This window comes from Anneissia japonica, unplaced genomic scaffold (genome assembly GCF_011630105.1).
Source record: "Anneissia japonica isolate Jap-2015-1 unplaced genomic scaffold, ASM1163010v1 scaffold288288_len553704_cov182, whole genome shotgun sequence".
NCBI classification, from domain to species: Eukaryota; Metazoa; Echinodermata; class Crinoidea; order Comatulida; family Comatulidae; genus Anneissia; species Anneissia japonica.
The window spans coordinates 453,247-469,547 of record NW_022702993.1 but is presented as its reverse complement, the minus strand read 5'-3'; the positions used below and the strand labels follow the sequence as shown (position 1 = coordinate 469,547).

The window sequence follows — 16,301 nt, the reverse complement described above, 5'->3', positions numbered from 1 at the left end:
AAAAAAATACATGGGAGAACATGACTTCGACCAGGAAGCACTTCCTTGGTTCTTGATTTCAAGTGATACAGAATAAGCATTTGCTTTGGTTGTGGTTCATCAACTTCCATTCACTTGACTCTGTGGTCTGTGAAAATTAATTAAACAAGCTAATTCAAAGAGCTTATCAATGCTACTGTGATGGTTTTAATGATCAAATATGTATTTAAATTGTTTCTTTTTAATCAAAGGTTGTTTTCCAAAAAAAAAAAGAGAAAAGAAAAGAAAAATAAGTAGTATCAGTATAATACAATATTAAATGCAGGTAGTGATGTTTAATTGGACATCAAAGTGTTGATAAATATTATTTGCTTAAGTCATTTTTGATACCTATTAATTAATATATTTTTTGTTATGTTGTGTCTAAGGATTCCTATGTAGATAAAGCATACTGTACTATTAATATAATAATTTTGTTATATTCTTTTCATGAAGACATTAAAATCAAATTAAGCCTGAGTTACTTAGTCTAAGCACAGTCACTGAAGGGCACATCCCCCACCCCCAAAAAAACTGAATTGATTCAATTTGTGTAGTAATTGTTCTTGGTAGACAGTAGTAAATAGTTGCTATATAATTGTGGATGGCTATTCTTGATTTGTCTTCATGGTCAGTTGTTTATGCTGGGTCGATTCATTTGCCAACATTATTGTCTCAATATGCTTATTACAATATAACATCATCGTATTTGATTCACAATACTCTGTGGTTATTTTGCTGTCGATAGTACTCCAGTTTGCAAGGAAAAGGCAGGGCTTCCTGGCTGTGTGTGTGGAGTGATAGAGAGACGCTTAGTGCTTCTCAATTAAGTCAAACATACCATACCATTTTTAACGTTAAATGTAACCACACACGTACCTTTAAACAGATTCGGTGCAATTTTGACTACTACTACTACTTGCACCACCATCCCTGAGATCCCCTTCGTTATATATGTAGGCTATTATAGCTTCGACGGAAACTTAAAATAGGCCTTACTGAGGACTCGTATTTGTTGATTTCAACAGAGTTGCACATCCTTAAATTTCTTTTAAGCTGTTTACGCTTAATGACACACCCATACTCTAGGTTCTTACAACATGTATCACAAAAATATGCCTGAAACCGGCTCAGATTTATCATTTGAAGAACTACTGGCCAACGCCATACTTGCAAGTGGAGTGTGTTGTTTACTATTTCATTGGACAAACGGCATAGAAGGTATTTTGTGATTGGCTGAGGGCCTTGCAGCTAAGCCAAACTTCATTGTTAGTCGTCTTCTGATTGGCTATAGTTACGTAGAAACTTTTGATATAAATTCTCATTTTTGGTTACAGTATCCCCAAATTCACGATTGCCGACAATCAAATTATGTTACAATTTAATAGTATTGACATTTTTGTGCAAAAGCCACGTAGCACGGATTGGTGGGTCACATAATTGAACGTTTTTGATCCTCAACCCACGGTCAATTCGTTTTATCGCAAGTTTTATTCAAATTTTCCGGATTTTTTGGAACATGATTATTGACAAACGAAGCAGGAAAACTGCGTCGGGGGTGTAGAGGTTAAGATATTTGCCTTCCAAGCAATCGTCCCATGTTCGATTACCGGCCGACACAATTCGTTTTATTGCAAGCTTTCTCCAAGTATACCTGATTTTTCAAGAGTAACATCATTGACAAGCGAAACCACAATGCGTCGGTGGTGTAGTGGTTAACATAGTTGCCTTCCAAGCAGTTGTCCCGGGTTCGATTCCCGGCCGACGCAATTCGTTTTATCGAAAGTTTAATTGTCTTGTTTCTTGTTCGAAACTGAATATGTGCGTCGGTGGTGGGGTTAACATAGTTGCTTTCCAAGCAATTGTCCTGTTCGATTACCGGCCGACACAATTCGTTTTATTGCAAGTTTTCTCCAAATATACCTGATTTTTCAAGAGTAACATCATTGAAAAGCTAAACCACAATGCGTCGGTGGTGTAGTGGTTAACATAGTTGCCTTCCAAGCAATTGTCATGGGTTCGATTACCGGCCGACACAATTCGTTTCATTGCAAGCTGTGTCCAGTTTCCAGATTCTTTAGCAGCAAGATCATTGACAAATGCACGGGGAAATATGTGTCGGTGGTGTAGTGGTTAACATGGTTGCCTTCCAAGCAATTGTCCAGGGTTCAAATTCCCGGCTGTTGCAATCCGTTTTATCGCGAATTCTCCCAAAATTTACCTGATTTTTCAGAAGTAATAACATTGACAAACGAAATCACAATGCGTCGGTGGTGTAGTGGTTAACATATTTGCCTTCCAAGCAATTGTCCCGGGTTCCATTCCCGGACGACACCATTCGTTTTATTGAAAGTTTTGTCCAGTTTCCTGTTTTAGGAGCAAGATCATTGACAAACGTACCAGGAAATATGCGTCGGCTGAGTAGTGGTTAACATAGTTGCCTTCCAAGCAATTATCCCTGGTTCGATTCCCGGCTTTTTCAATTCGTTTTATCGCACGTTTTCTCAAAATATACCTGAATTTTAAAGAGTAATAACATTGACAAGCGAAAACACAATGCGTCGGTGTTGTAGTGGTTAACATAGTTGCCTTCCAAGCAATTGTCCCGGGTTCGATTCCCGGCCGGCGCAATTCGTTTTATCGCAAGTTGTGTCCAGTTTCCAGATTTTTTAGGAGCAAGATCATTGATAATCGTACCAGGAGATACTGTATGCGTCGGTCGTGTAGTGGTTAACATAGTTGCCTTCCAAGTTATTATCCCTGGTTCGATTCCCGGCTTTTGCAATTCGTTTTATCGCAAGTTTTCTCCAAATATAGCTGATTTTTCAAGAGTAACATCATTGACAAGCGAAACCACAATGCGTCGGTGGTGTAGTGGTTAACATAGTTGCCTTCAAAGCAATTGTCCCTGGTTCGATTCCCGGCCGATGCAATTCTTTTTATGGAATATTTTGTCTGTTTAAGGAACAAGATTGTTGACAAACAAACCAAGATATGTTCGTCGGTGGTGTAGTGGTTAACATTTCCAAACAATTGTCTTGGGTTCGATTCCCGGCCGACGCAATTCGTTTACATATTTCTTATTTTCTAGGAGTAAGATCATTGATAAAAAGAACCGAATTTGCGTCAGTGGTGTAGTGGGTAACGTTATCTTCTAAACAATTGTCATCGGTTCGGTTCCCGGCTGAAACAATTCGTTTTATCGCAAGTTTTGTTCAAATTTTCTTGATTTTTTTGGAGCATTGACAAACGAACCAGAATATTTGCGTCGGTGGTGTAGTGGTTAACATACCGGGTATTGCCTTTCAAGCAATAGTCCCGGATTCGATTCCCGGTCGGTGCATTTCGTTTTATCGCAAGTTTTGTACACATTTTTCTTATTTTCCAGGAGCAAGATCATTGACAATCTAACTAAGAAGTGTGTTTCGGTGGTGTACTGGTTAACATAGTTTCCTTCCCAGCAATTGTCCTGGTTGCAATTCCCAGCCGACGCAGACACAAAAGTCAGATTTTGCCTAACGACTGAAATTTTGTCGGGAATGGGGCTTTAAAATAAGAAGAAACTCACTTCAAAACATGGCACACAACGTACGCTGAACTGTTCATCTGATCTGGGAAAATCAGGCAGGGCTTATGCAGCTTTATAATTGAACTTAGAGTAGGCTGGTTTCCCCCCGGACACTTTATTTTGACTTTTGCTCCTTTAGGTCGATTGTCCTCCAGACTTTACCCCCACCCCCCTGTATTTAAATTCTATTATACATTTAAATTCATAATAAATGTTACTTGTTTAGTTTACTTGATTAGTGCAATAGATAGCAAGACTGAAGGCTGATTGGTAAGATCCAGACTCAGTGTTCATATTTTTTTGCAGATTTATGGTGAATAAATTATTAATTATTTTGTATATGTATACAGTATCAATATAAAAAATATGCCTATATATTGTGATTAAAATTATTCAGATTATATCATTATTTATTTGCTTTCTGAGTAGACAATTGACAATGCTTTCGAGTTTTGTGTCCCTAGGTTAGTCCTTTTTAGTAGGGTTTTTGCACTGAGGTTAATTAGCCTCGTTTGATTAATTTTTATTAGGCCCTATTTTCAACTTTTGTCTTTGTGGGCAAATAGTAAAATATGTGATATTAAATTAGTGTATTATTATTATTATAAAATATATAAGGCGTAAACAAATCAGTTCAAAATTGTATACTGTAACCCACAAAAACTCAAGAACTTAAAACATTATACTGTAATCAATTAGAATAGGTCTATGGATTCAAAAAATACTTGTAGGGTAAAGGTCACAATACTTATAATAAAAGTAATATGTTTGTAATTGTGTTTAAACTATATTAAATTGATTAATTTAGATGTAGGCATATCATGCCATTGCAAAGATCAATAGATCTATTCTGGAATTGTATTGTGATTGTTATAATTGCTAACCCACACACACTTTGTTTGTTGATTTTTAGAATAACTTTTGAACAAATGTAAGAGGTTGAATCTAATTACATTCCCAAAATTAATCAAGCTTTTAATATCCTCACTGTTAGCCTAATTTTATTAATACTGTGTGTATTAAAAACTATTATTAATAAAAATATCGATTATTATGGCCTACTGTTATCATTTGATATTTTATCATCATAATTATCATGGTTAAGGGATTCAATTATTTTTAAGAATATTATTAATATTTTCCTATGCCCTTTATTACCTGGTACACTTTTCTATATAGGAGGCATTTTTGTCAATATTTAATAACATAAAATAAGATTTTAGGCTCTTGATGATGTACGTACACATTATTCCATAAATCAGTAAGATTTCATAGGCCTGGGCTAGCCCCAGATAACTTCGAATCGAAATACTCGAGCGTCGCACTATAAAGAGCCTGCTCTTGGTTCCGACACGGTATCCATCGAGCGGAGTTTCATGTAAGGTAAAAAAATATCTCCTCCTGGATGTTGTTTATGAGCCCTCTAATCTGTATGACAAGAGAAAATAGCAGCTGGCCGATTGATATTATAGCGCATGGCAGCCGTCTTAACCTACCTGACTGATTAATTTCTGAATAGGCTTATTAATTTCTGAATAGGCCTATTATTGGTCATGTTGAATAAAGGTATCTTGTCAGTCCGAGTAAACCTCATCAGCATTGATTAATTGGCCATCCATTAACTTCGAAATTTAAATTAAATTTAATTTAATTTAATTTAAATTTCGAATTTCGAAAGCCATTGGAAATTTCTTTGAAGAACTACAGTATTATATCGTGAGCAAGATCGTGAGTTACAAAAAGTAAATTTTTAGTGGGATAAATATTTCAAGACAACGATTTAGTCTGACACTAGGCTGACTTACAAAATCGGCCTGCGGAGGCACCATTTTAGTCGAGGTGCTTTTTAAAAACACGAAATGACGTCATTATGAGGTTTAAGCTCGAACTTACGACTAAGTTTTAACAACACCGGGATGAGTCTATACAAAGTACTGTTTTCGTTGGTATACGCATTGCCTAGGTTTAAGAAATCATTCAAAAAGCCATCTTGAACTATTATACTAATACTTTTATTTCGGCCAACCTATGTCGACAATTTATTGTGCAATATTTCATCTTTTATTTATGTACAGTATATATAAAAATTAATGTTGACATTGATTATACACTTAGTTAAATAATGTTTACAGTATAGTAGTAACGATCTTACAGTTTGGGTTAAAATTGTATCTAATACAGGGGCGGATCTGGGTTCAAATTTAAGAGGAATCAAAATGTTCCTAACAACCCCCCGGGATAACGTTGATTCCTAGATGGCGGGAAATGAGATTTCCCGACTTCTGAAGTGTTTTTAATGACTTTTTAGCGGTAGGGGAGGCAGGGGAAATTTTCTTTTCCGTCGGACAGTTGTGGACCCCTGTCGTTCGACGCCACGACTAGGTCGACAGATCAAAAATAGAAATAATAATAATTTACCTATTCAAATAACGTTATTTTGATTGCGCCCTAATATTGTGGTCTAAAAGCACAATTAATTGGACCATACTAAAGACCTGTTTATACTTCAACGATAACGATAACGATAAAAAAGCTAAAAAGCGATTGTTCATATAGAAAACAAAAGAAAAGAGAAGTTTTTACACTAGGACGATTCGATAACGATTTATCGTGTGGGCCATGATATCAAAATATAACAAATCAAATCAGATGACGTCATAATCAGGGAAAAACGATAAAATCGTTGCTACTACTACGATTTTAAATCTGATTTGATTTGTCAAAATAGTTTGTTATTGCATAACTGATAAACCGTTATCGAATCGTTCTAGTGTAAAAACTTCTCTTATTTCTTTCATTTTCTATATGAACAATTGCTTTTTAGCTTTTTTATCGTTATCGTTATCGTTATCGTTGAAGTATAAACAGGCCTTTAGCCATAAAAAATCTCCCCGTGAACCCTACCAGGGATTTTTTTTTATTCCGGGCCGTCGACCGAGGCTCTAGTCGGTCTTTTGGTTCGGACCTCTCCGTCGGCACATTCCTAGCGCCACCGTTGTTAACACCACCAAATTATTATTGAGGAAACATCATAACACAAATCTATATCACATTTGCGTTGCATAACATTGTTAAGTCTTTTAAATCACGATTTTAATTTTTCGACTGGCGTCCACTTTCTAATATAACTACTACATACACCCAACCTCGAACTTCAGTGTGACGACAACCAATGAATTTGTGAATATAATTTAACATTATACAGGTATGAACACTGTTATATCTATACGTGGGTATTTCTGCAAGCCTTGTGGCCTCAATCAGTGACATTCATAGTTGGGTTCTAAAATCCAAAGGTTTTTTAATGCTCTGTTTTTACATTATATAGAATATGTTTTAATAAGTTCTTACAGAAAACGCATAGTTAAAGATACATAACGTGCTTGAATAATAAGATATATTATGATTATATATCAGGCGAACTTAACGTATCAAAGTGTCTATAACTAACTACTGACACAGTATCTTTAGTATTGACGATTGCACCATTTTGTGTGCTAGGTTTGTTATTGCTTTCAGTGCCCCGAGATCCAAGAGTAACTATCGATCCTGCGACAGTTACAAGCGAAACTATTTTGAGAATACCTGCCATCAACAATGTGTATTGACTAAATGATTCGTTGTCGTATAACCAACATGTTCCATTCGAACCGTTACATTCCTTCTCCCATAGTAAGCACTGACCATCGATTATAGCACCAAATATGATTGGTCCAGGTACGGTTCCTACAAAAATACATATTTGCCTTCTTTTTAATAACTCCATGTTATTAAATAGTTCATTCATAGTTTATTTCATAGTTTACTGATAAATTATTTTGAAAAATATACAAAAAAAAAAAGAAAAAAACAAAGTGAACTTGGAATAGTTGGAATAGCTTAGTGGTTAAGAAGCTTGTTTTCCAACCCCAAGGTCCTGTGTTCAATTCTTGTCACGGTAACATGATTTTTTTTTTATCTAAACAACCATTGCATAAATAGAAATGAACGATACTAAGGATAATTTACAGTTAGTTTGCCCAACTAACAATTTTACCTTATAATATAATTATAAAGTAATTTCTGACTAAATAAAGTTGCAAACGTTTGTACAACGTTGTGGTAACGTAATTTTCTGACATAACGACGAAATTCACGCATGTTATAATAACGTTTTGTAGTTTTGGGTGGGGTTGAGGTGGGGTGGGGTTAGCATACCTAGTAACCTGTACATAAGAGACTGGATCCCAAGACCGAATGCACGCTGCTCATGATCAACAATCCTATCAATAAAAAAAACATATTGAATATACACACATGTTAAAAAATGTATTTTAATAATAATTTATTCAGTCATTCATCAATTCACTTTATTTCATAAGTCAATACACTTACATACAAACATACACAATAAATAATAATACTGTATTAATTTAAAGCCGAAAATAGATATAATAGTACAGTAATAATAAAAATGGTAATTATGTGATGATAATAATGACAATGTTGATGATGACGATGATAATAAGGAAGCGGTTGAAGATGACGTTGAGATGTTAATGATGACAATGATGATGACGGTGTTCATGATAATGTCAACGATAGTAATTGGTATTGTAATTAATAACTACCGCATATATTATTATAATGTGACAATGTGGCATACACTTATGAGGAGACATCATCGAACCGCACAAAATGTGGAACTTTATCTTTGTTTGAAAATGCAAGTGATAGCTTACCGTAATACAGCCGTTGTACCTGGGACAATTGCCATGAATGTTGTAATCATTTGAAAGAATAACAAGGTCAAGAAAAGCGGAATTAACGGGCAGTCAATACTACATCTAACAGCTGATCCCATTGGCTCATTAGCTTCGACAGTAACATTCATACAGGCGCAATCAAAATATTCCTAATAAACGTAGGTATTGTAAGAAAAAAGAGTATAGTTAATGTATTTTTTTAACAATGAACCGTGTGGTACTTTCCATGTATATGATCATCATTTTAAAAATCACCAGAACCATCATCATTTCATTTTGATCATTCAGAATGTTCCTTAGATGGGCATGAAAACAATATCGGGTTTTTTTTCTAATCTGTTTGATGTGTGTAGATATGATCATTTTTAAGTGTAACAAATGTGTCTCTGTTAAGTGAGTGAATTTTAACGCGAGAGTGAAAATGAAATGATTTCTGTAGGTAGGCCTATTCTCTTGCATTTAGAGAGTAACCCATCACTGATTTATGTCAGTGGAATAGGAGATTTAAACCACAATTGAAAAACCTTTGAAATGGCATTAACTATTAAATAAGAATGTATAAAATGTCAATATAGTTTTAACAAGTTTGTTCCAGGTTCTGTACGTATGACACCTAAAGAGGGCGATATAAATAACAAGCAAAGTCGATTCTCACAAGTATGCCTTCTTTATTTTCGTTGCTAAAAGTACACCCAGCATGGCATCCAGTGTAATACATGACCTCATCTACACCACATACCGGATCGTACGCCTGCGAACATCGGCAATCTACATTGCAGGATGCAGTTATATTTGACGGCATGTCTTTTGGATATGCTAGCGATCTATCACCAGAGGAAGAAAAGTTAATCATTAATTATGTATTACTGCAATAACTACTAAATAAAACTCCAATTAATATTGATAGCAAATAAGAACACTTAAGACTTTTGTGTTTTACAAATTTCAAACTATTAAACCATTTCTGTAATGGCGAGTATAACATCAGTAATTCGAAGATTATGTGTCAGGAGATTTATAGATGTTTTACTGAACCTACAATAACAAGTCAGATTGAGCAAAACATCACTCATATTATTAACTTAACATCAGTAATATTATCATAATCAGCATAATTATATAGGCCTATTTTAATGTTTAGTAAATCGAGGTTGATTACAAAAAGACAATAATATAATAATGATTATTATTATTATTATTATTATTATTATTATTATTATTATTATTATTATTTAATACCGTAATTATTACTAAATAACATAATATTATTATTTTTAATTAACTTCGCATTAGGTTATAACAAAATACAGTACTTTGAACAAAATGATGCCGCTTACTTATCGATGTACTGGGTTGTAACTCCAGCAAATTTAACATTATCGCAGTAGATGAAGAAACAAGCAAGAAGAAGAGTCGACACCGATAGGGTAGCCAAGACAAACTGAAGCATCCCCCTAACAGAAAGTTTAAACCGCTTCACTACCCATCCACCTAACAGGGTACCTCCGACTCCAGCGGGGATGACAACAGCACCTACATTTGGTTGAAACAATCAAAACTTATGGCTTCAAAGGGACTATTCAAGTTGATTATTTTAAAGATGTTAAACCTTCTAAAAAGTCTTTGTAATTTCTATAGTTTTGTTGATTTTTGTACGCGTTTGTATAGTGAATAAACAAATACGAATTATAGGCCTATATAGGCCTATAGAGCCTGGTTTAGATAAAATTGCTACAGGATATCGCCGACAGGTCGGTCGAATCTGAAATCCTTCCAGATTACGACGGGGACACTGTAGTGATTTTATGGAAACCTGGCTTAAGGTTAGAACTTTTAATATTCTGTGGAAGGGGTTGGCGCAACGGTTGTGTTTCGAACTCTCAACCGATTTCGGGGTTCAAAACCCTCGCTGTGTAAGTCGCCTGTGTCTTTAGGCAAGATATGGGATAGTAAAACAGACTTGGAGGAGTGGCGCCCCCCCCCCCCCCAACACACACACTAATCATTAAGAAAGATGAGCACTCTGCCCTGTCAGACCGGGGCTTTACCTTTTCCTTTACCTTTACATTTAATAGTCTGCTTGTTTGGCACAGATTATGAGGACAGTATTTAAAAAAATAGAAATAAATGCACATCATAAAATCGACAATTATCCTTGTTGTAATTAACTCACCACATATTCCAGCCGCTAGGCTTGGAGATATATTGAATTGGGATTCCATGTATTTCGGACCGAAAACAGCCATGGCAGCTAAGATGAACCATTCTGAACACGTTGATAGATTTAACATCATGTACGGGATGTTCTTCACTAAGTTCCAGACGGCTGCCGGGAAGTTCTTTATACTAGCACCGCCGTAACTCGCTCGAGTTAACATGTCATCGTCGTCGTCCTTGTTCTGATTCAGAGCCCGTTCTTTAGCGATTAATTTTGCACCTTAAAATAATATTATATAATGAACAATATACTGTTTGAGTAGAGATAATAACTTGAAATAAAATGTAATTTGTTAATTACTTACATTGTATATTAGATTTCAGATAAAAATGATTACGAAAACATATCGTCGACAATTAACAGACGAACATCCGTTTTTTATTCTTTGCTTATAATGCGACGACAAATTAGCCAATCAATTGAACATTTTAGCAATTAGTAAGCAGTGGCGGCGCTAGGACTTCCCTGACGCAGGCAACGCCCCTGACAGACAGGGCAACAGTGGCGGTGGAGAGTTGGCACCACTCCCAAATGAGAACATTTTTAAATATAATAAGCCGCTATAGACGCTCATACAGAGAAAGGTGTTTGGGACGTAATGCCAAGTCCAAACTTTCATTTTTTTAAATATGATCACGCAAGGATTTTCCATTAAAGTCATTATTAACAACCTGTCAAAATGCCATTTGATGGTGTTTTTTCTCTCTCATCATTGGCGTCCAAACTATTCATTTATATAAGCCTATCCAATTCAGGCCAACATTTGATAAACGTCGTTTTAAGATATATTTTTTTATCCCCCGACGAATCTCTCCTAACTTTCCCGACCGGGGGTGGGGGGAGCCCTCCTAGACATACCCCTCCCCCCTCCGTAGCGCCGCATTGTTAGTAAGTAAAAGACATTACGTTCTAATCACTTTAGTTACGGTACTCTTTTAACTTACCTGGCAGAGCTCTAGGATAACCGAGTAATGGAATGGAAACAAGTAAACAGCAAGATCCACTGACAAGAAATCCGATCCACCAAGCACCAACCCATATTGGACTTTCACGTGATATACCATGACTTAAAAACAATAACTCAAATATATTCATTGTCAACACAGACTCAAAATCAGAGGTGGATCCAGGAATTTTAAATAGGGGTTAGGGGGCTATAGAGGAACATTCACAGATGGAGGGTTATAGAGAGTTTATGAGTAATGGTACTCTCAGAGTTAAATGTGAATATAATTTCCTTTTATTCTCTTCTTGTTGATGGGTCCGCGCAAGGCGCTGACCCCAGAGAGTCCCTGCTGTTCTTGTACTTGTTCTTGTTACCAGAACTTTAAAGGCGTCCAGCGTTGCCAGTTTTGAACGGACGTGCAGGAAATTTTGTACACATAAACTAGAGGTGATTTCCAACAAACGTTCATCGCCCTTATTATAAGTTGATCCCCAGGGTTCCCCCTACACCTACAAAACTAAACACGTGTTTCAGCAAGGACTGCACATAAATGCCATTACCAATAATAGGACACCTCGATTGGATGTCGCATTCGATTGAGGATAAAAAAAAAAACTTAAGGTTGTGAGTTCGATTCGCGTCTTCGTATTTATTTATTTTTTGTTTTTGTTTTTTGCAATTTTAAGAAATTTTAACTTTGTACAAATAAACATTCTAAATAATAAATTGTTTTGTACAAATAAACATTCTAATTATTTAAAAATGTCTATCTTTTTAGCTTTTCCAAAACAAAAAAAAAACAAGAACAAAAAACAATAGGCCCTATAACTTGCGCCTATACCGATTTTAAGCGTGGAGGAACGCGCGGACCGGTGAGCGGTCGCTCTTGTTATTTTGATATTTTGAAAAATTTAGGGGAAAGGAGCTAGCCGAATTCTCCCCCCCCCCCACTCGAATTAGTAGGCCCACAAAGATTCAGATTCAGGATGTTTATTGTTAAAGTACCTAATGATATAGGCCTACTGTACTTTTGGGTGACTTAGGAATGAGAACTTATAATAATCTTATAAAGCAGAAATTTAGTATTGATTATTGAAAGTGAACTATAATGGAATATCGGTACCCTGATGACTTTAGTTTTCAAAGGATCTGATGAATTTAATTATTAGTTGCTACGGTACTGGACTAAGTGATCAACTATGGAGTAAATCCGTTGTTCGAATTTACGACTTGGTGTTTATTGTTTCTATACCACCATGTTATAATAATAATTTCAATGTTTTCAGGATCAAAGACGTCGAATTCGAATTCTACTGTGGAAACTATGCAATGTTCTACCCTGACTGTCCATAGGTTTTTGCAACCCTCGGTGGGTGATAGAAGAGCAAGATCGAAGATCAATAGCCCCAAAATATCACGGTCATGTCATTTTTAGTGCTATTATAGGCCTTAAAATAACCTAAAAAGCATATAAATCTTCTTTTTAATAACATTTCTTTTTCATTTTAATACAGTATTGACGAAGATACTAGTTTGATATGGAGTTGTACAAAATTCTGTACTTACTCTGCCGGATCTACTCTAACGTCGGTGTAAATTGTAAGATATAGTCCGCCAAGCACATAGCCTAACGCTGGACCCAATATTGATATTGCATTGAATATACCTGAATATGAAAGAGACAGCAATTACCATGCATGTGAAATGCAGAACGACGCCGACTCAACCTTACGTTAAGCAAGCATGATTTTATATTGTATTTACTATAGGCTCCCTGTTCCCTGGCGTTTTTTTTTTCGCTGTTGGGAGTGAAATGAAATAAATAAAAAAAATTAAAAATAAATAAAAATATATAAATCATAATCGACGTTATTATTAGTATGAAATTAACTATTATCAAAAATATTAATTATTATCAAATATATAGGCCTAAAATAATATGTCAGTAGGTCGAAATATTGAATCCCGACAGAATGGCGTGCATTTCGATACTTGGAGTATGTATTATACTATATTACTATCTTAGGTCTAATAATAATACCAATATTAATAATAATTAATATTAATATTTTTATACATACTAGGCTATTATTCTATTAATATTTCTATCAATAATTATACAATAATAATAATAATAATATTAATAATATAATTTATCAATATTAATAATACTAAAATGTCAACGTACCTATATACATAGCTACCAACTTAGATGTCACATTATCATCCAAGTAGGTAACCCCAAGAGTATACAGTGGTGACGCACCAATCCCGTGAAGCAGTTGCGCGAACACAAACACCCAGTAGTACGAAGACAGACTTGTTCTTTTACCACTGTCCTCATCTATACAAGAAGGTATACTTCGATTGGCATCACATGTTGAGACGTTATCAATGCTCACTCCACTTTCCCCTCCTTTATTATGGTAGTAGTCTGTCGTGAAATGAGGGAGAGAAAATGTATAGCATCCGAAACCGAATATTATAGCCCCGATACCTAAAAGTTTTGGCTTGTGCTGTTTCTCACCAAAGTAAGTGACAAATATAACAACAAGCGTAACGGAAAAATCGTAACAGCTAGAGATCGAGCCGCTTCGGACACTTGGGAGTTCAAAACGTTTTTCTAGCGTGGTTGTGTCCACGTATATCAAGCCGTTGACCGTCATACCTTGAGCCATTGCGAACAAGCATAGAAAGAGACAGAATCCCTTTGGGGAATTTAACACTTGGGCCCACTTGGGCCGCCATGAGCCCCAACCACATGTTGGAACATCATCATCTATAAATCCATTGCCTTCTTCTTTCGTAGTGTTCTCATTCACAGAACCACCAACCAAGTCTTTATCTGTGGACTGTGGCTCTGTCTCAATATTTTCAACAATATTCTGTTTGTCCAAATTGCCATTTTGCATTTCGGCCTCGTCCACGCCGATGATAATGGACCCTCCCCGGGTGGCAACCGTCCGTCCAAACTCTTCTCCATCCATGACCACCAAAGGGTGAAGCAGAAATTGTTGGAAATGCTAGTGAAATTTTAGTCTGAGAAAAATCATACACACATTTATTTCAATTGGTAATCTAAAGAATAATCACGAACAGCTGCAATAACGAACTACAGGCGCACGGGATACAAACATAAATAGCTTTAACAGCCCAACACTGTACTTTAATTACATAAACATTCTATAAGCAATAGTATTCAAAGAATAGGCATGGTATACAACGAAACATTGGTTTGGTTTGACAGTAGGCCTATACCATAAACGATGTCCGAACTTCCTTATTAGTCCTATTTTACTCTAGGCCTACTCTAAGCATATTTATGAAAAAACCTCACCCGTTGTTTTCGATGTTGTTAATATTATCTGAGGAGTGTTCTTTCGGGTTAGGCATGAACATACACAATCAGTAAGTTTGTGTAATCATTACAGAGATAGGCTAATGTTTATTCCTTTACGCACGGATGAGTTCACCTGGATACGCCCCCAATTAAAGGTGAATCGTAATCTAAAAAAAAACTTTCCATTAGTGTTGTCAATTGTCATATTATGAACATTGCGATGAGAACCTATAAATTTATGATGATAATTATGATGACAATGAAAATAATAGTGAATGATACTGATGCATAATGATGATGATGATGATGATGATAATGATGATGATGATGATGATGATGATGATGATGATGATGATGATGATGATGATGATGATGATGATGATGATGATTAGGATGAGTATGTTGATGATGGTGATTCCTCAAGCGTATTTTTCATTTCTATTGTATTATTAGATTTAATAATTTGGATTTCAAAAGATGATTTTGCAGCAGATTCTTTTGTACATTTTTAAAAATTTCAATATCGTATGAGCTTCCAGTTTCCTACGCTGTAATACCATGACTTTGACTTTGTGTAGGACTAAAGTTTTATGTAAATGTTTGCTTTGGTCTAAGCAGAACAGCTATCGTTGTCTGTGAAGCAAATTAAAATGATGCTTAAATTTAAATTGAATTATTGATAAGCTGATTGCCTTTAAAATAGATAGGATACACTAATGATATTGCTTCGAAACTGTAGCTTAATTTCTTTAATCTGTCGTCAGATTAGGATGGTGATGTTCAAACCAGACAAACCACCTTTAAAGGGCGGTGTTTACCCACTATAACAACTCCCTGGTTTACCGTAGTGTAACTAAAAGATAACCGATCGTATGATCCAACTGGCTTACCGTCTACGTCACATTCTGTTCACCACACATCTCATCGCTAAATTCTGCACAGTTTAGGGTTGATTGGGTGGGAATTTATATAGTTATGAAATGGGGTAAGCATATAATTAAACCAGTGTATTTCTTGGTTCAAAAATGCACACTATGTTAGGCAGGTATATCACGTGAGATGTGCAATGAAGAGAATTAGAAATATTGCTAAATTTGTATGACAAATATACTACAGATTTTCATTGTAAGACGACGAAGATACTGTAGCTTAATTTATTCCATCATGAACTCCTTTTTTAGCAAGAGATTACAATGACCATAGTAACCAGTAATTCGTGATCCAGTGCCGACAACTTTTGTCTTTGTTGATCACAATCATATTATCTCTGTATATTTGTAACATGGTTATTCTGCTTTTTCTTTTTCTTTTTTTTAATGGATTCTAATTCAATTCATGTCAACAAATTTTAAATCAAAAATTGATTTTCTTTTTGTTATGACGTTATGGTATCTTGTATGGCTTTGCGGATACCCATTATGCCTAATGTGTTGGACTTTCAGCATGCTTCCTTTTTATCAGGAGTA

General features: G+C 35.4%; 1 protein-coding gene and 5 non-coding genes across 8 annotated transcripts; 5 read left to right on the top strand and 1 right to left on the bottom strand.

Moving 5' to 3' along the window:
• The first annotated feature begins 1,715 nt into the window (after positions 1-1,715).
• Positions 1,716-1,787, top strand: Trnag-ucc. Its single transcript has one exon. It is a non-coding gene; the product is annotated as a tRNA-Gly (tRNA).
• Positions 1,788-1,984: 197 nt separating this feature from the next.
• Positions 1,985-2,056, top strand: Trnag-ucc. The gene has a single exon. It is a non-coding gene; the product is annotated as a tRNA-Gly (tRNA).
• A 520-nt stretch (positions 2,057-2,576) lies between these two features.
• Positions 2,577-2,648, top strand: Trnag-ucc. Its single transcript has one exon. It is a non-coding gene; the product is annotated as a tRNA-Gly (tRNA).
• Positions 2,649-2,878: 230 nt separating this feature from the next.
• Trnastop-uca lies at positions 2,879-2,950 on the top strand. The gene has a single exon. It is a non-coding gene; the product is annotated as a tRNA-Sec (tRNA).
• Positions 2,951-3,283: 333 nt separating this feature from the next.
• Positions 3,284-3,361, top strand: Trnae-uuc. Its single transcript has one exon. It is a non-coding gene; the product is annotated as a tRNA-Glu (tRNA).
• A 3,050-nt stretch (positions 3,362-6,411) lies between these two features.
• Positions 6,412-14,959, bottom strand: LOC117104190 (solute carrier organic anion transporter family member 4A1-like). 3 transcript variants are annotated; one of them, XM_033244889.1, is made up of 10 exons: positions 14,833-14,959; positions 13,684-14,534; positions 13,062-13,161; positions 11,494-11,615; positions 10,505-10,768; positions 9,669-9,864; positions 8,987-9,161; positions 8,308-8,480; positions 7,784-7,848; positions 6,412-7,312 (listed from the first exon to the last, which is right to left on the bottom strand). In XM_033244889.1, the coding sequence occupies exons 2-10, from the start codon at positions 14,480-14,482 to the stop codon at positions 6,993-6,995; spliced, it is 2,214 nt and encodes a 737-aa protein (XP_033100780.1). In that variant the 5' UTR covers positions 14,483-14,534; positions 14,833-14,959; the 3' UTR covers positions 6,412-6,992. The 3 variants fall into 3 exon arrangements, with proteins under 3 accessions (XP_033100780.1, XP_033100782.1, XP_033100781.1); XM_033244891.1 differs by having other exon boundaries at positions 8,987-9,155; XM_033244890.1 differs by lacking the exon at positions 14,833-14,959 and having other exon boundaries at positions 13,684-14,810.
• Positions 14,960-16,301: the final 1,342 nt, after the last annotated feature.